Raw genomic sequence first — 20,905 nt, forward strand, 5'->3', positions numbered from 1 at the left:
TCCCAAAATGGCCCACCACAGCAAAGGAAATTTTCAAAGTGGGGGAAGGAGGCAAACAACTTGGCATGCGTCCAGGGGTGGGACGCCACTCCAGATGCCAAGGATGCCCATGGGAGGTGAACAAGGGCCAAGATTGGGTGTTGCTTATTTTGAAATAAGATATAATTTGTGGTTTGTTAGTGGTACCTTGTGAAAGAAGACTGCATAACAGTTTTCTTCTTTTTTTTTCTGATTTAGATCTTTGACTTAGATTTAGGGAGTTTAGTTTCTTTTTATTATATGTTTAAGGAAAATGAGTAGATTTCGATGTGATAAAGATGGATTAACTATGCATGCAATCTTTTTGACATGTTGAGCAATGAAGCAACTGGTCGAGTATAATGCATATAAGACTTTGGTTACATCGTACAATATCTATCGGTAAATGTCTGCTGTTCAATTCAAGATCGTGCTTTGGTTGACATATCACAATCAATTTGCTCTTGCGTGCACATTCCATTTCATAGCTTTACTAATGATTAATATGTAGAACATTGAATTATTGTTGTTTCTTAAATTTCAGTTGAGGTAGCTTTGCAGCGTAAAAATAAATCATGCTTGACATACTATGGGTTGCCCGAGATCGAAAAGAAAAAGAATGAAATGGCAGCATCTTATGTGAGCAAACAGGAGACAAAAGCAAAGTAAGATATATGTTAGTATACAGCTGCTCTTGTGTATATTTTAGCTTAATTATGTTAAAATGTTCTAATCTTTTGGAGATTTTTATTTTTATTCTGAACTTCGATTCGTTGCAATCAAATCTTCAAATTTTTAAATATTATAATTTATCTCCGACTGCTGCTACTATCTAACGACCATAATAGAAATGCTCACATTCCATCATATAACATTTAGCGAAAGCTGATGTGACATGAAACTAGTTGATATGAAATCTTAAATTCTATTTTTTTTATTTTTTTTCTTTTGGTTAGAATTTTTACTTCCCATTTCATCTATTTTTTTCACTACTATCTCCTCTGAAATCCCATCATCTTCTACACCACTATCGGTATCTTTACTTATACCATTGCTAACTCCAAACCCTCCATCATGTCCACCACCACCATCAAGTATCCCTCTATCACCATCACTAAATCCACCACCGTCATTCTCTGTGACCCTCGAAAAGCCAATCATTTTTATAGAGTGTATGCTATAGAAGGCAAATATCTCTTTCTTATAACGGTCCCTCAAAACTATAAAACTCCCTCAAACCATGCCAAGCCCACATGCGATTCTCTTCCCCTAAACATATATTCAAAGGTAATGATGGCAATATGTTGGGTGATGATGGTGGAGGTGGTCTTGGTGGTGTGGCAGGTATGGTGGAGACTTTGGAGTTAGTGGTGGTGTAGGCAAAGATACTGGTGGCAGAGATTTCAAAAAATATAGTGATGGAAGGAAATGGAAAGAAATCTTAATTAGAAGAGAGAAAAGAGGAAAGAAAAAGATCAGGATCTTACATTAGCTAGTCCCATGCTATATCAGTTTCTATTACATGTTATGTGATAACATATGACCATTTTTCATTTTCGTTGTTAATTAGATAAAAGTAATAGCTATTGGTACAATATTTTAAAAATTTAAAATTTGATAAAAATAAAAACTTTCAAAATTTTAAAATTTTTGATATAATTAAACCTATATTTTACTATGCCATAATAGGATGAGCAAATATAAATACATCCCAAATACAATGTCCAAGAAAAGAAATCATCAGTAAATACTATGATTATATCCATGGTCACACCAAGTGACCAAATATATAATTACGTAGCTGGTCTCAGTAACGATTAAGCAACTACAACTAGCGATAGTGCTTTAAAATTCAGCTAATCAATGGTCAATAATACTAAGACGGCGCATAATGCTGCACTGTTTTACTAATCAATCAGAAAGGCATCTAAAGGTCTTATCAACCTGATCCTTCTCTATCTTTTTTTAAAAAATTTCATCGTAAAGTTTGACTTGCTTAGCTTTTAATCAATTGCACCATCAGGAGAAAGAAATATATAAATGCTGAATATTTAGTTGAGTGCGTGCGCGAGTTTTCAAGCGAGATACGATGAAGTTAAAAGAACATGAGTTAATTAAGATCAAGAAAGGTACTTGAGGGCATTTTTGTCACATAAAGGGTATGATGAGGGATATAACGGTGAGGAGACGTCGGAATCAGCGATCAAAATAGAAAGAGGTCAGAGAGGTCCATGGTTTAATGGCTTTAACAAATTAGATTTGAAAGTGGGGTGACGTGGCTGCTGTGATTGATTGAAAATTATTGCCTGGACCACGTCCAGATAGACCAGCCAAATCCCACGGTGAATAAGACGCCACAGTAATCTTTATATTTCACGAATTTTTGATTGCGCGTTCTCCACCGTGCACGTGATCCGCGATTTGCGCTGATCTCCTGGGCGTGGCCCGACAATAATTTCTCCTGATTGAGAGCGAGTGCACCGTCCGCATGCGACTCGTACGTGGGGCAAAAGCCAGATAATCTCTTCTATTTGACGCAGATACCCTTTAGTTTATTTTAAATTTACTTTCCGGACCGGACAATGGTTGCAGCAAAATCATGTAACCCGTAACGCTTCTAGAAATTAAGGTCGGTAGAAAACTTTGGATTTTCATGAGGGGCATATTTCACTCAACCCCCTTCCAAAATTCCAAAAAAAAAAATCATAGAAAAATCATTTGGAGTATTCACAATTTTTTTATAAAAAAAAATTATCTAGATATATTAAATTCATCAAAATATATTAAAAATATCTAAATATATTAATTATTTTTTGATAGAGAAAAATTACCATACATAAAAAAAATTATTTTAGGAAGATGTATATCTAGATATGTTAGCAATCATTGTGTATAGAAAAAATTTTTTAAAAATCCATGAAAATATTTGAAATAAATTTTAAATTTGAGTACAAAAAATATTTTAACAAGGTGTGCTGGAGTTAGTGTCTAAAATTTTTCTTTTCAAAATATTTTCATCCTTGCATGCGGTAGAAAAATAAAATAAAATAAATTTCAAATTTGAGTTGGATCCTTCTTAATTATTTAGAGAAAAAATTGAATCTACCTTCGTCTTCCCTATGCCTATTAGGAATTAGGAGAAAGAAAAGCGCAACTCTTCAAAATTCAGAAAAAAAAATCCAAAAAAAAAAAAAAATATCCATTCCACATCAGTCCATATACACATATAATTCACTTGTTTTGTTAGAGTCCTAGCTAGTTTTTAACTCCAATAATAACTCTAATGATAGAAATCAATTATAAAAAATGGTTGTGCTATTAAAGGCATCGAATTTGCCTAGCTGATCTTTATTTTTAGTTGAAATCCTAGCCGGTTTCTAACCTTAATAATGACTCTAATTATCAAAATTAGTTATGAAAAAAATAAATATTCTATTAAAGGTATCGATGGATTAGGGATTTCTAACTATTCTCACATATTGATACTGGGGCTTTTTACAGGAAAGTTCGATGACTCCTCTCTTTAATCCACTTTGAGAAATAACAAATTAATAGGTATAGATACTTGAAAGTCCAATAAGACTAGAAAGACATTTAGTTTAATCAAGAAAGAGAAAAAGAGGAGAGCTTCGATGAGATATGAAAATTAGAAGGGTAATTAGAACGAAGGAGTATAAAGATGTTTGTTTTGTTGGAGAAATAATTACATATCCTTTACTGGGAAAATTGATACAAGTTGACTAGGAATATGAAAGAGCATAAAAATGAGAGAAGTCCAGTTGACTCCTACCACATTAATTCGTCTCTTATCTTTATGTTCAGCTTAGCAAGGATGACTATTTTTTATATATTTTTCTCTTCCATCTTCATATTTGATTTAGTAAATGACACAGTGTGCAACAATACCAATTAAGAATCCCTAAAAAAAGTCAAAGAAAATTTGATTAGACTCTTGGTGATTTGTTTCTGTTTTTGTGATGTTATTTAAATTGCAAAAATTCTGTTTAAACCCCTGGGCTCTATCTTTATTTGAGAGTTAAAAATACTTAGACTCTTATCATAAAAGCATTCCACAAACTTTCTTTCCCCACTCCTGTCTTAATATATTTCTTTTAGATAAACTTTTTTAAATATAATATATTTTTAAATAGGATTTTTTCTAAGATTTGGATCAACTACATATGGTTATAAAATAGGAAGGATTCTATATTAGATTGAGATCACCATGGAAGTTTGATCACGAAGAGTCATAAAAAAAAAAAAAAATCATATTTTAGCATGAGATTACTAGAAATTGCCATCGGGTTGCCAAATACCTCATCGAGCGTGGCCACGGGATGAAGGTAGAACTGCTATTGGTGAAGCCACTAGAGTAATGGTTGGAGGGGACTCTCTTGAGCTTCATCATTCTGCTTGATATCAAGCAAGAGTGGCTCGATAAAATTATGGTATTCAAGGGGTTGAAGATTGTCGAGATGGATACTATAGCCTGGATGCTTGATTCAAAGCTGGTGAGTCTATTTTTAGAAGACAATGCCTCTATAAAATGTCATGATTCTATAGGTGAGTCCATACTGGAGAACTATCCATGGCCTAATTTTGATTTGGCAATTGGTGCATTGGAGCATGACATGTTAATTAATCTCATGGTCAATGCAAAGGTAAGGTTTTACTAATTTCTCTACTTTTACGAGAAGAAGATGATGAAAAGATTATTAGTTTGATTTATGTTATTTTTCTTGAAGTTTCAAGAGATTGTGGTAGCATGGATTTAATGTTTTCATGAAATGAAAAATATATTCAAGGCATTCTTGGGAAGGATTTTTTGACTTGAGAATAGCTTAGATTGGATTTGTATCTATCTATCTATTTTTTTTATTTAAAAACTTAATGTTATGTATTTGAACAAATTATTACTGTGTATTTCATGATCTCCAATGGAGAAAGAGAAATCTTTATTCCCTTCAAATTATTAAAAAAAAATCTAAAAAATTATAGAAAAAGTAAGCATGCCACATCACGAATAACAAGTATAAAATCTCATTTCTAGTATAATTTGAGATCAGGTAATATTATGAAGATACAGGATTTTCATAAGTGCAAAGATGCTTAGGATACGTTTTCTATTCTAATAAATTTTTGATCTATAATTGTGTATATTTTCTTATTTTATATATCTCCTAATGGTCAATATACATTATACTTTCTTATTTTATGTTTATGTTAATTATTGAAGAACTTCTAATGATCCATTCCAAGTAATAATTGAGTGAAAAAATCAATTAATAAATATTGATGGTACTTCACTGGTATATTAATATTCAGCACCCGTCATGTGTGAGGACGAAGAGAAAAAGGAGTCGCATAGCCAAACATGAGAGATAGAGACATGTCATCAAATTTCCATTTATAATACTGCAGGATTAAAGGTCTGCTTTCCATATAAATGACAATAAAATAATGATTAGATAGGAAAAAGACATCATTAGCTAGCTTGAATAGAGAAATGAGTCATACCCTACGTCTTTTCGAATGGTCAGTATAGATTTTGTTATGCGTATGAATCTTGTAGCGGCAATAAAAGATAAATGAGTAGCTATCGAGAGGTTGTACATCCAAGATTGTTCCTTTGTGGAGCTATGCAGTATATCTAGGTCTCTCAGTTTGTATCCAAGGAAAACCAAATTTTTAGTAATTTTGCTTTTCCATTTTAGTGGCCCAAGCAAGCGTCCAACTACAAAGAAACACATATGCCCACCAAAATTAGAGTATTACACCAATGTTGCAGTCTATTGACATTTCTTTTGATGCTAATAGCTATTATAACAATCATTATTAGCTGTTTTAATTGGAAAATAATAGGCAATCTTGGTAGAATAGCAGCATGATTTCATCAAGTCATTGCTTTCTTAATAAAAGTATTGTGTTTATAATTATCGGGAAAATTTTGAGGGAGGAAACCTCGTAGTAGTTGGAACCACAAGGAAAATATCAAATGATATTTATTATCCGCCATGTGATGGGCGCCTCTCCAGGACAATGGTTACGTAAAAGTTCTTAACTTCTTATACGAGTACCAGCATGCAGCGAGGGTCCCTTGGAAATCGTCCTAGCAGCCATTATTTTAAGCCATTAGAACAATAAATATATATCTAGCATGATGCATGCATGGGCAAATAGTTGTGATTGGATTGTAGTGTGAAGGGCAAAATGATCTCGCTGTTCACATGGGGCAAACTAAATACATCATTTAAAGAAGAGCATGCAAGGTTGCTGGGCAAAGGTGTGGGGCAAAAAATATTCCTTCGGAATTCCCTATAGATAACAACATACTTACAACGGTCATCCACCATTGGGACACCCTGCCTAGTGGAAAGTCTATAGGAAGCATCTTTGATGTAGTTGACCGCTCTCTCAAAATTTTAACATTAGATCCTATCTCAGTGAATCAATTATGGGAGTGCTTGGCTCATAACCGATATCGAAATGGATTGCAATGAAAATCTAAATAATCAAATCTCCAGAAATATTTAATTCATGATCGAAATCGAAATTAGAATCGAAATCGAAATAGAAATTTGAATCCACAGAAGGGAATGAAGATTGAGTTTTAGGTAAATTAGATCATTCCCATTTCATCCCAAAATCAGAATTGAAGTGAAACTCTTCCCAACCAAATGGTTGGAATGAGGTCACCCATTCTAATTCCTATTCCAAACTTTCATTCCACCCAACCAAACACCTCTATATTTACCGTACTAAGGATCGTACCATTGTTAAGATTTGGCACCCACTTTCACTTCACACTCACATTCTAGCCTACGTTAGAAGAATAATTTGTCCTAAAAGCCATGTTTAGCACCTATAGCTTTGCCTAAATGCATGGAAAAACTAAGCTAGATCAAAATTTGGATAGAAGCTAAGCCACTTGCATAATTGACTTAAATGTCCAACCTTGAAGAAAGCTGAGACGTAGTGAGAGAAGCAAGGATGCTAAACGGGTGTCACATTTGTCTTTCTAGGCATTAGGTTGTGGCCTACCATGACAAAAACCCTTCCATAGCATTTGAAAAATTAGCAAAGAGGGGAAGACTTGAGGACAAAATGGTGGTTCAAATCATTGGCCCACCGCACCAACATCACTTTGAAAGCGTGAGAAAAAAGGCTGGCCCTCTACGCTTGCAAGAAAGGGTCCAAAGAAAATTCTTCATGTGCCGGGTACCACCTTCCACATGCTATGTAACAATTCTTAGATAAGTTTGTGGAAAAGAAGATGACATAAATTGTACCTTGTCGAAGGTTCTATATGTGACTCTATGCCCTTAAGCGTTATATATATATATATATGAATGTATGTGTGTATGTATATATTGGCAATGTAATCCATGTAAGCGCAAACCTTTAATAAACTTTTAGATGATCAAGGATGGAACTCAATTCACAAAACATGCCACTTTAGGACCAATGTTGTAGTTCCTCAATCTTACCACTGACGTGGGATTCATTGATGAGGGTAGACCGAGAAATTTGCACGAGGGTGGAGGGTGGACATGTGCCAACAACGATTAGGACCTTCGAATACACTGAATTATCCATATCAATATGCATGATACATGCGATCCCTCCCATTTCAAATAGAACTTTTTCCTACTGCAGGATTGGTGAATCTTAAATGGATCGATAATACCTCCTGATTCAAGATTTGTTTAGATAATTAGACCCAAAATCTCATGAAATTTGTGAGTTGAGTTAGTATAACCATCAAAAGTACTAGATTATAGGTTGTATCTGTCCAACCTATGAATTAGCTAGAATTATTGAGCCCAATCATCCAAATAGATCCTCAATTAAGAAAAAAATCTTTCGCCACATGTACACATATATATCCACCATGTATCTTTAATTCAAATCGAGAAGAAGGAAACGTTTTGCATTTGGCTCTCTTTGACATTATGGCTTCGAGTGTACTCTATTAGCACCTCCACCAATGCATTAATGTCAAAACTTCCTCTCTCTTTCGATGTCGACCCTCTCTTCGGAGGTGCCACTGCCCTTTCACCTTTAATTATCACTGCCACTGACATCGGTGCTATTTATTTTACTAATAATCAAAAGATAGAGAACTCGTTTGATTGAGAACTTGAAGGGCAGCGTTGGAGATAAGCAGGGTGGACAATTTTAGTCGACCCACGAGTTACACAACTTGACTCAATTCAAATGGAACAGATTTTATCTGATCCGATTAAAATCTAGGATGGATATGAGTTTTAGAAAAAAATATTAAAAATAGATTCGAATTGGATATAGATAATAATATGCCTCCTTTCAAATACAATTCAATATAACCATAATGTTAATTTTTTAAAAAATTATGATTATTTTATAATATTTATATATTGAGTTCATGATCTAATTTAATTTTTTTTTTATCCATCTTGAATCGTATTTTTATTTGATCTGATTCGACCCAATCCAATCCAGCCCAAGATGGATACTGGATAGGTATAAACATGAGATTTCTGATTGCCAGATCGGCATGAATATTGCCCGATTCGATCCATACTCGATCCGTTCCCATTCCTGGAGATAAGATTTGACTAACAAAAGCTCCGGCCCCAACCCTGCATTGCTGTTGTCACGCATGGGGATAATCGTGGAAGGCGCTCGATGATCCGTCTCATGAGGCGATTGACATGGTGAATTGCTCCAACTTCGGTTCATCTTCCTCTCTTAGCTCTTAATCTCTACAAGGAATCCAAATTCTCCCTCTCGCCTTTTCCATTTCTTTTCAACCATTTATCACGCTGAGAATGGATTTTAGGAGGGGTTTTTAATTCTTTTTTTTTTTTGATAAAAATGCCATCCTCGGAGCGGAATCTTTGTATGGAGCATCACGATTTTGATTGAGATCTTAATTTGAAAGAGAAATGAGGATGGAATATAAGGCATTTGCAATCCGATTCATTGCCTACAATTTTTATTTTTGGAAGTTTTAGTGTTTAAGCACCTAATATCAAGTTTTTTATATGTAAATTGCCGGATTTCTTGCATTAGTTTGCTCTTCCATGGAGCATATAGAAATTTTAGAACATATTTATTATATGAATCTCGATGCTATGTGAAATTAGCAACAGGAGAATTAAAGGATTTAATTAAGACTTTATCTTATTTCCACGGTCAAGTGGTTGGCCAATAAACTTTCCTTTTTTTTCCTGCTAAAATCTGAAATATTAGAAGAGAAATCCTATAGCGGTTATTTTTTTCTTAGCGAAAGAGAAATCCTGCAAGTTTGATAGCTATTGCCTGTTTATTTGATAGTACAAAAACAAAAATTGTATGAATTTAATTAAATTTTCACTTTAGATATATTTCCTAAACTCTTATGATACATTTAATTTAGAATATAATTATAATTTCGTATAGATAAAAAAAAAACAACAAAAAAAAAAAAAATCTTGGGCAACCTTTTTTCCCGTCCCTGCTTTTGATCAGAGAATATGGTACCCAGCTGCTGCCTTGTGCTCTTCTGGGGTTCTTTTCCCTTAAACTTATACGCATGGATATTTGGTTTTGACCTTTGGAAGGGCTGGGAGCTTTGGACTTCTGGTTCTGTGCCCTCTTCTACTTTCTGTAATGTTCGGACCTTATGGGATATTCTGTAATGGTGGGTTATCCACATCAGAGAAAAGATAAAAAACGGAAGGTGGATGGATGGCGCGTGCATGCCCCGATCTGAAGGCTTTTTTTTTTTTTTTTCCTTCCTAATTTTTTAATGGGAGTTTAGGCTTCTTGTGTACGAGCCCCTTGTGAGAAAGCCTCTTGGTCTGTGTGTGAGAAGTAAGAGAAAAGAGAGGCAGTCTTTGGATAAGTCTTTCCTTTGTTCCCTTTTACCTCATGCAGCGAATGGATCAAAAACCATCACCTCTTCTCCTCTTCCTCCTTTTATCCATTCTTATTATAATAAAGATTCTCATTATTTTAATTGTAATCTAGAAAAGTTTTGTATAGATTATATTAGTTATTGATCTTTCTCAAAGTTTGACTCCTATGATCATAATGTCAATTGGTTTCTAAAATTACAATTTCTTAAGAAAGATCCAAAAATCACCTTGATCATTGCAGCATAGGATGTTACATTTGCTCTTGCAAAATTGGGCCTCTGTGCTGCTTTTAGTCAGAATAAGACTACTGTATTTGCAATTATAAATTTAAACTAGAGATCAATCTGATTGTTATTGCACCTTGCATTTTTCTACTAACAACAACAAATAAACATATGTGCTTCTTGAACATAAGCCAAGATGAAGTTATTAGAAGCCTCTTTTATAATGAGAACAATGATTCAAACAATGATTCGAACCATGTCGGTTTGTGCATCGGACGACTTCGGTTCCTTGAAATGCAGGACAACTCCACTAGAGTAAGAGGCTTAATTCATGCACTGTGAACAAAAGATTTGATGTGAATTTATTTTTCTATATTGGCTTCATACTTAACCCCAAATTTCATGCACAAAAGTTTGTAATCTATTTTTATCTTTATTGTTACATGGTCATGTATCAAGCTTTACATCTGCAGAAAGCTAATGCACTCTGTCATCCACCAAAAGATGGACAATTTTTGACACAGAAACATAACACATACTGGCACCCAAAATTCAAAACTGTTGAGTTGAAGATGTAAACCAATTTTAAAAGTTTTAATAGCTACGTTATTTTTCAAATCCTATAGAGAGGTATTTAATTCATATATTGGGTTTGCTCTCATAGAAATAATATGACAAGGTCCACCGGCCCCCCACCCTGTGCTGGCATTCCGCGTTAATGTTTGCTAACATTTCTTGATGTGCTATCTATGTCTTGATTAATGCGTAGTTACAAAATTTTTAACCATAGGCTTTATATTTGGAGAGTAAAAACTATATGTGACACCTGCAGATCTTGAGTTCAAATTTGTCAGTTAATTTTGGTCGAAAAAACTGATTGAGCTTTAAATAGGTTGTAACAACTATTTCTGTGATGATTAACAACAATTATTGGGATCCAAACTTTTTGCGCTATCTTCATACATCAGCAATCCATATTAGAATATTGAAGTTGAGTAGCTTTAGGACCGCCAATTTTGTTTTGTTTTGTTTTTTTTTTTTTTTTTAATTCTTTCGGGTACATGAGGACGAATCAATTAACTACTGGATTCCCTCTTTGAATCCGAATCTTTCCAGTGGCCTGGTTTTGCTGAATTTGATGATGTAAATGGCAAAGTACCAATATACTCAGCTCAGGATGGCTAAGCTATCTCTTTCCCTGGTTGTTCTGCTCGTTTTATGATTTAGATAATTAACAATTTTTGTTATTGCTGCACCTACAAAGTTTTTGACCAAGAGGACGACCAGTCTTTGTATTCAATATTAGATAAGAATGTGCAGGAGATAAAAGTCGGGTTCTTTTCTTCTTTCTTCAGGAAAGGAGGTCTTTTGTGGTTCATCATAGGCTTAGGCTTGATATATATCTGCTCTCACATCTTCTAATCTCTAGATGACACTTTGGAATGGCAGTCCAGGAATCATGCTGTTAATATTCCAAAGCTCTCCTGGCCATGTTCCATTGGAGGTATTCTCTGTCGAAGATGGAACAGTTTAAAATCTTTCAATCACTTATTGTATCAAAATAAAACGATTGACTTTATCATAACTTTTTACGTCCAGTTCATTTGCCTATGTCATTTTTTTTGAGTAACAATCTGCAAAAAATAAAACAAAGACTTAATGATTATGATCAACCCCAAATATTTGAGAACAGATTTGATGATCATGATTGTGATTCATGCTATACGTTAAAAAAAAAAAAAAATCTCCAACACGCTCATTGTAATGAATTATCCTGCATCCATAAGAAACCAGCATTTTTCTCTTAACCAAAAAAAAAGAGGGATCGGCAGATTATTTCTAAAATTTTCCACACCATTCATCAATAAAATCCATCTTTTAGGAGTGTATGAACGTTGTTGAAGGTTTAGGTCCTATCATTTCACCTCTCCGGAATTATATCCGGAGCGCAAAATAAGAGTTCACCTTCTTTTGCACCAATCTACTGTTGTATCCCGCATATCCAGCATCTAATACCCAGGAAAACTATTGAAACTGAATCAAACGTAGACAAGCCACACCTACAATTTAGCACGTATGGTTAACTCCTAGTGGTTCTGCCACTGCAATCACTTATTGCAACATGTTGCTGCTGTGTGCTTCTGTTCTATTTTACGGTCCCCTGCATATTCTTGGTTCTCCTTCACCCAAGTTATGCTTTTCTTCGAAGCTTCTGTTGGTTAATCAACTCGTATACATAGATGCGTTCCGCTGGTGTTCATGACTTTCTTCTACAGTTGGATGGCTCCTCCCGGCAGCAGTTTAATTCCATATTTGTTTCCTTACATCGCTAGACCATGGAGGCTATACAACTGTTTAGGCACCAGTGCCCTTCATCTGGGATCCTATTTACAGGACTCCCATGTAAATATCATGTGGTCTGTCTTCCTATTTACAGTACTGTGTCTATTGTTTACACAGGAGCATCTGCAGTATTTTCCACATCATCTGATTCACTGTGTGACCGCTCCCTCCATCAATCTCTGAGCTACCTGGTTCATTTCCCACTTCTGCTGGGTTTGGATTGTTTCTCTCAAGAAAGTGTGGTTAACTTTTTCAACAGCCAATCTTTATCGGTATCGTTCATCGATTGATCATTACTCGGTTTTACACGTCCGTTGGGCTCATGTTACTTCATGGCACTGTTTCACTTCTTTTGAGGATACATTCACTCAGGCAGTGCAAAGTCATGTAATGGCATCCTCTGTTTTGTATTTGTCTTTTATTTTAGGTTTGTTTTACCGTTTCTTTTTGTTTTGGAAGATGTTGTTCGCATATGACTGATGCCAGTGGTGTGTACCATCCTTATCTTGCACACTGCCTGTTTTTTATGGCTTGATAAAGCTCTGGCTTCCTCTATTTTGCCGGCGGCAAAAAGTTTCGAACATGAGCAAACGGAGCTACCCCGCTCTACCCAGGCTTCTGAGATAAAACGTTACCTTCGCACCGAGAATGGAAGTCCATATCTTCTTATTTCAAAACTCTGGCGGAAGAATCGGCCCGATTGTCTCTGCTTGCTCCCCCCCCGTTCAACGGGCGAATTGAGGGACGTTAAGCAGAGAATTCCACCTAACTGAGAGACATTCCAGCTACAGCTCAATTCTGGGATAACTCCCGGATTCACTCACTCCCAAATAAGAAAAATACGGTAGCACAATCGCAAGGATGAACTAAGAATTTAACAAAAATTTTTTTGATTGTAAGAATCTAACAAAATTTCACAGCTCTGAATGGATACAGATAGCAGAAATGGTGTAGAACAACAGAAAAATTTAAGTTGCAAACGCCTGATAAGTCCTGCGACTATCTATTCCGCCAAAGATAAGTCACATAGGCTAGTCGATCCCTTTCTAAACAGAGAGAACCGCCATCACATCGGAGGCTCTCAAGACAATGTAATCAGAGCCATCAGCACTCTTAAATTCACTTCCTGCATACTTTGAATACATCACAGTACCACCAGGGGCGATCTCTAGTGCTTTTCTTTTGCCCTCTTCATCCAATGGCCCGGGGCCCACCGCAACCACCTGTTTTACAACATGGAAGTTGCCATCAATAAACTAAATTAGATGGAACTTCCCATCATCAAGAAAAATAAATAACACATATAGTTCGGCACTCCACAAAAATTGTTCAGCATCTAGGAGCTATTGCCTTAGGCCTTTACTTCAGCTAAAGAATGAATGCAACCCAACAACCATCCTGTTCTCAAACGTGCAACAGTATCAATCATGAAGAGATGCTGCCATCTGTGTTCTCATATCTTGCAATTCAATACGGAACATGTTCCAGACAACTTGAGATGTTTATCCACAGACCACAGCACTTGCGCTAGGGTTGGTGGAGTTCTCGCTGTTATTTTATTCGTTTTATACTAAAAAAAAGTGCCATGTCCCACTTATGGGGAAACCAAGGATGGACCTCTAGGTCATTTCAGGTTGATCATCCAACTGAAGTTTGCTAGCTTCTACCAGCTATTCAGTTGTGAAAGATGAAGGTGCTGATAAGATCATTCAGCATTTGGATCTAATCCCAAGAGGAATGGTAACACAAAGGTAAATGTCACAAGAAAACTTGACATAAATCATCTTTACTCTTGTACTCTCCTCTCATTCTCCAACTGACACCATCAAGGCTGTCAGATCGGAGTGATAGGTTGGTTCAATGTGCTGACTTGGGCGATGACCTGATGCCGAACACAAGCAAATGATCAGAGACAAACTGGTCCAGCACTTGGGCCATGACCTGATGTCAAACACAAGCGAATGATCAGAGACAAACTGGTACAGCAACCAGGGCCCGACCAAAACTGGGGGATTTCCTTGTGCAGGGGGGCCAGTACCAGGCCCATGCATTTATACCATTTGAATTGGAGAGCCTTTTCTGGCTGGACTCCCCTTTGTATCTAAATGGTTTCTCTTTTGGTGGTTGGAGGGAGGGTTTGTCCTGCCACACGCGCGCGCGCGCGCGCGCGCACGCACACACACAGAGGGCTCCACAGTTTGACGGAGGCTACAAGCCCCAACTGTTAAAAGCACCATACCTCTTTAATCATTGAACAAACAGTGCATGGCACATGCCTTAAACTATTTCGATAACCTAAGCCCAGGCCCAGCCCAAAAAAATTGGGCTTCACAGATTCCTGCTTCAATTAGGCTTTAGGGCCTAAAATGAGCACAGGCCATTTTAATGTGTCCGATCATCAGGCCATTTAGAGTTTCAGACTGATTGACAGCTCTCCACATTTCCGTGTTACTAAAGCATTTAATTAAGCCAAAAAAATAGCATAACCATAATAAAGCCTCTTTTTGAAGACTCTTGTTATTCAAGGCAATAGTTTTAAGATTGTAATGTAAATAATAGTCTATAGAACAGAAGAATATACTCACCGTCCCAATTGAAGGTTTTTCCTTGGCAGCCTCAGTCAGCAGGATGCCCCCAGCAGTCTTATCTTCAGCTTCTGCAACCTGAAGTAAAATAAAACATTTACAGACACAGGATAACAGGAAAACTAGTGGTTATAATACAGGCCAAGTTGGTAAATTCTTCAGTACCCAAAATGCCATTAAAATTGAAACATTACTTGGGATTAGTAACTTTAGAATATCTTAGCAGATGTATCAGAGATCATATATCTTAAAGAGTTAATAATGATCAGATGACTTGTGCTGTCACCCTGTTGTAAACACCCAACCTATGAGAGACATGATATCCTGACTTTTGAACCAAGCCCTGCATTAAATTTAACATTGGCAAGCAGGACAGCAACATTGTCCTTGCTGGTCATTATAAAAGAGCATACTCAATACATCTAGCATGAGGATGTTGTAAATCAAAGATCACCAATATTGATGATCAATGAGCTCATTTATTTTCTTACCAAACATATTATACTTCATCATGATTAACAGTTAACATGAACTGTTGATCCAATGTGTTCACCAAGCTGTACCAAAAAATGAGGATATGACAGCACATGGCAGATGCCTAATTAACTTCTCTAGAGATGATAGCAACTGAATGTCGTACAATGATTCCATCCAAGTTCTATCAATTAGAATTCTAGGCAACTAAACACAGCATTGAGGCAAAGGTGCAATAAAGAAAAATCTTTACATCAAAAGGAGCGACTAATCTACACTAGCTTAATTATTACTAATGATTGTTAAATTGGGATCAATCTCCAATGAATGAAGTAGATGAATTTTCAATCGAACTTGTTGCATTTCCCTGATTTTACCATGATTTCATAGAAAGACAAGATTCTGAGATGGACAAAAGAAAAAGGATAAGGAGAAGGGGAAAAAAGAGGAAGAAAATTGTAACCATTCAAAAGCCATGGTGATCAACAGTGTTTGTCTTGGACAAGCCTGAACTGCCAACCGAGTTTTATAATCCTCTCAGAGTTCACGGTATGAGGCCTTGTCAGCTCATGTTATCAGTTTCCATTATCTTCAAATTTACTCCATCAGGGCATATACTAATTTGCTGTAAAGTTCATAAATTATAGGTTTTAATCTTTTTAGGCTTAATCAGAAATTCCAGCAAGCCAAGCCCACCAAAGTCAAATCACTCCTATTAAACTGCTATCCTAATTGTTCAAATTCCAGAACTTCAGCTTTGAAAGTTGCATTCAAGAAATGACATACAACAAGAACGAAACTTAACCAAACGTAAACAAACCTTAATCAGAACCCGATCATTGAGTGGCTTGAGATCTTTAACATCATCAGTATCAAGAACACCCACAATGTCATCTTCCTTCAACAGAAGATGGTTAGTCCCATTAAATTCTAACTCTGTTCCAGCATACTTGGAGTATACAACCTGGTTGCCAGCCTACATTCCAAGAAAGTTTGCAGATTATTAAACCTAAAAAAGCAACTTAATACATCCAAGAGATGATGTAACAAATGTGCATATACGTGAAGAAGCAGGATTTTAAAGCAACCAACCTTTTCTCTCTTTTTTTTTTCTTTGGTAACATAACCAACCTTTTCTCTTTAGATAAAGCTAACTTCTTTTTACATCCATCTATCACAATATCTTCAACCATGAAAGGTGGCGATTTTTAACAATGGTATTGAAGCCGGAAAGTAGAAACATTGTCTACAACCTATCAAGATGATGCATAGGAATATCCAGCTATGTCGAAGAAAAGAGGTACCTGAACACTGATATCTACTTTGTTCTTTCCAATGGTTCTACCTTCTCCAACAGCAACAACCTCACCTCCTTGAGGTTTTGACTGGGCTGTTGTTGGAAGCAATATCCCCCCACTAGTTTTCTCCTCAGAAGATTTAATCTTAACGAGTAATCTGTCTCCCAAGGGCTTGATGGATGTATACTGTTAAATCAGGAAACAGATCCAATCAGATAACCAGGAAATAAACAAGATCTGTTTGCCTTCAACATATTGACCAAGGATTTAAGCAGTCAAGTAACAAATAATGTTATTGAAAATCAACTGTCAATATTGTTGGTATTCTCTATGATTTAAATGTAGATTAAAAAAACCAATCCACAAAAATCTTCATAAAATAATTTAGTTTAAGTCCAAAATAAGAAAAGTATGCACAGCTTAATATTGTTTAAATACAATGTATAACCAGTATTGCCGATAGTCAATTTAAGCAAGTCAGATAATTATTTATTTATGTGATTAACCATAGTTACATCATCATTCCGGTCATAAGCACAAGATTTAACAAATTAAAAAATTCTTAGAAAATCAAACAATTTATTCAGAATCAATTGAATAAAGAAATAAGACTACCAAGTCAAAGACTATTATTTGTCAAGTAAAATAAAATTATTTATCAAAATAGCCCAACATTAATTGTGTACAACAATAACAAGCGATGGGAAAGTACTTTTGATGATTAAATATTAGTTTCTTAGAAACACTTGAGCAAATAAGTTTATATGAACATAACAAAGTAAACAGGATAAGATGTCACATCCAATCATCTCAATGTACAGAACCGAGGAAAGTTCCATTAAAAATTTTAAATAAAAATATCAGATATTAATAATTTTCTGAGTTATTAAATATTTTCAATACTTCTGATGTTCAACATGCCCAAAAAAAAGGCACAGAAATATCAAAATTTAACAAGAGCACAATATAAAGCCCATAAATTTTCAAACCATGTCTGCATATTGTATAACAAAAACTCTTGAGTGCCACACCATTTATGATGTTGTCTGGGTTTCTGCATCTCCACCACCTCTCCATATTAAGCTACCCCGTCATCCAATGTGAACACATTAATAAGCAAAGCTGCACTACAATGCCGCCTCATTGGGCATTCGATAACGAGTGCTCTTACATCCAGTGAGATGTGCATTTTGTGCAGGCAGGCGAGAACCATGCACATGCACAAGCATGTTTGCCCAAAACCATGCATGCACACACAAAACCACACTTACATTCAATGAAGAGTGCTCCTGCATTAAATGATGTGTGGGGCACTCAGCCAAGCATCATGCAGATGTAGAGAGCAAGTGTATGTATATGCCCATTTATTCAAACTTCAGATGGCTGACCAAATGATTCCAACATGTTAATGTACTACAATGTACAGCAATCAGCATCATAATGCTCCTAAGAACTAAGAAACATGCTTTCATCCTTGAATGTAATTACATTTCCTACATTGCCATTTTGGAGGATGTATTCAGCAAATATCTACACCAACAAAAAGAACATGCAATTGTTAACTTAGGCCAATTTATTACCGAAAATCCAGATTTTCAAAGCCGAGCACTTTGATAAGACAACCAAAAACATATAAATTACCAAGTCTAATGCAAATTAATTAAAAGTAATTCAAAAGTGCCTTCCTTTACCAAGTAATACTATACTAGAATCCACGCACAAAAATGCAACTACTAAAGCAACTAAACACAAAACGAGGTGAAAGAATTTCCATACACCCATCAGAAGATTTCTTTAACATATCAATGGTGCGCAAAACTACAGAATTCCATCACAATTTAAGATATTCATATTTCCAATAGCAGTAACTTATCACTTTGCTTAGTTCTAATTTATCAACCCCACAAGCCCATCAAAACTCAAAATGATGACCAAGAAAAAGCGAACCAATCAAATCAACAAAATTAGCCTAAACAATGGGGCAAAACACTAGTGCCGGGACAGTATAGGATGACATAGGGTTTATACCTTTGGGGCGACGACAGTGGCGGCCTTCACGGTGAGGCCACGGAAGCTCCTCTGGCCGAGCCCCACCCCGCACGCTCCCACCAAGGAAGGAATCCTAAACGGCACCGGCGAGAAGCGAAGCCCCTCGAATAACGGCAGGCTTGTCCTCCCCGCCACTCCAGACCCAGAGAACCGCACAGCCTCCATCAATGTACGAATCGATGGTCACCTGCGAAGAAATTAAACCATAACAAATGCCCCAAAAAGATCAAATTTTGAAGGGAATTTCGAGAGAGAAATGTAGGAAAAAATGATGAAGAGAAGAACCATAGAATGGAAAATGGGAAAAACTATGAAGAATATAGGGATTACACGGAATTCACGAATTGCTGATGCCAGGAGAGCGAGCAACGGAGAAAAACCCTAGCGAGCTAATGGAGAGAGGACGGCTGGGTTTTATCGGAGAGTTTGGTTATTATGTCTGCGGGAACCCATTTTACTAACCCAGGACGACAGGAGGGAGTATTTTCTCTGTGTGGAAATTAAATTTGATTTCGACTTTATTAGAATTTCACCCGGAAGTAAAATGTTCTGGAGGGATAATGTACATAGACCAGCATTCCCCACTCCCCAGGCCGGAGAAGATGGTTCTAGAACGTCAGCAAGAGGGGCCACCTGCGATCGCGCCGACGCCGTTTTGTATGCGTTGGGTGTTGGGGGGTTTTGGCACTGGGTTTTGGGTTTGTCGGTGATAGAATCATTTGGCCCGCATAAAAGATAAAGGGGCTTTCTGGCAGGGAGAGGTTTAGTTCCAATGGTAATGGTCCAGTTCACCATCAGTGCATGGATCTGGATTTAGGGTTTGATAGGGGTTCCAGCCCACAGGCTGCCGGGCATGTCGATTTGGCGATTCAACTGGGCAATATTAGAGATGAATTTGTCTAGGGTTTATGCATAGCAATGGCGTTGCATGGTCATGTCATGTGTATTTGATTTGCGTCTTCCCCAAGAATGATATGGTGACTTGCGAGATTGCCAGCAAAATAATTATATGATGACATGGAGTACTTGGCTCTAAGAGTCAAGACATCTTAGATGAGGAGTATTTGGCTCAAGATATAAACTGCAAAGTTGGCACAAAGATCTCGAATCATAGAGTATTCTTGAAAAGAGTCTATATCATGACACAGAGGCACACATGAGCCTCACGGTTGATCCTAAAGCATTGCTTATGTGGGTACTCGAGAGTGTCGTATGTATTTAGCTCAATAGAGTTGCTATGCAGAGACATAGAGATGTATACTTTTGAGGAAAGAACTTCAAGGCTGACCTTGGTGTGTAACCTTGGTGTGTGTTGCGTCAAAGTGGCGTTTAGATCCGAAGAACATTCATTCCATTGTAGTCAGTATCAGCACTTGATCCATGCCTTTTGGTGGGCCTTTTGTATCTCTTCCTGGAGACTAGAGGTACACTCATTAATATTTTTCTGTCTTTATTTTTCTTTCCCCTGTAGAAATGCCTAAACCCTTCTTTTTCAATAAGTGAACAATCCGTCGGCAACGTTGGATCATTCGACAATTAACAATCAAATCAGCAAAAAGTAGAAGGATCAGCAAAAGAACAGCTGACATGGACTCAGATCAGCATAAATCAGCAATAAAGAATGAAGGAGACACATTAGAGGCATCATTGAGCAGAGTTTTGCTTTGAGCATCAGAGGCAAAAACCCTTAGATCTAAGTAACTAAAACATGAATTCTTGAAGAAGAGATGTTTAATTTAACTAGGAGGTGTTTGGTTCGCAATTGAAATATGATCAAATCATCTGAAATATTTGGTTTGTGATCGAAATTAGAATCGAAATCGAAATGGATAATTCTCATTATTGTTGTTTGGTTCATACAAAGATAGGAATTGGAGTCAACTCAAATTTTTATTTTTATTCTTAACTAAAATTTTTAAAATTTAATTATTTTAAAAATTGATATTAAATAAAAATTAAATATAATAATAATATCTTTAATTTTTTTTAAAAAAATTATCATTAAAAAAATGTAGATAGTAAATATTATTTTA

General features: G+C 36.2%; 1 protein-coding gene across 1 annotated transcript; it reads right to left on the reverse strand.

Moving 5' to 3' along the window:
* Positions 1-13,328: 13,328 nt before the first annotated feature.
* Positions 13,329-19,318, reverse strand: LOC105056693 (20 kDa chaperonin, chloroplastic). Its single transcript, XM_073247285.1, has 6 exons — positions 19,205-19,318; positions 18,852-19,059; positions 16,830-17,009; positions 16,346-16,501; positions 15,052-15,129; positions 13,329-13,689 (listed from the first exon to the last, which is right to left on the reverse strand). Exons 2-6 carry the CDS (start codon positions 19,035-19,037, stop codon positions 13,513-13,515), a joined length of 777 nt encoding a protein of 258 aa, XP_073103386.1. The 5' UTR covers positions 19,038-19,059; positions 19,205-19,318; the 3' UTR covers positions 13,329-13,512.
* Positions 19,319-20,905: the final 1,587 nt, after the last annotated feature.

This window comes from Elaeis guineensis, chromosome 13 (genome assembly GCF_000442705.2).
Source record: "Elaeis guineensis isolate ETL-2024a chromosome 13, EG11, whole genome shotgun sequence".
Lineage (NCBI taxonomy): Eukaryota > Viridiplantae > Streptophyta > Magnoliopsida > Arecales > Arecaceae > Elaeis > Elaeis guineensis.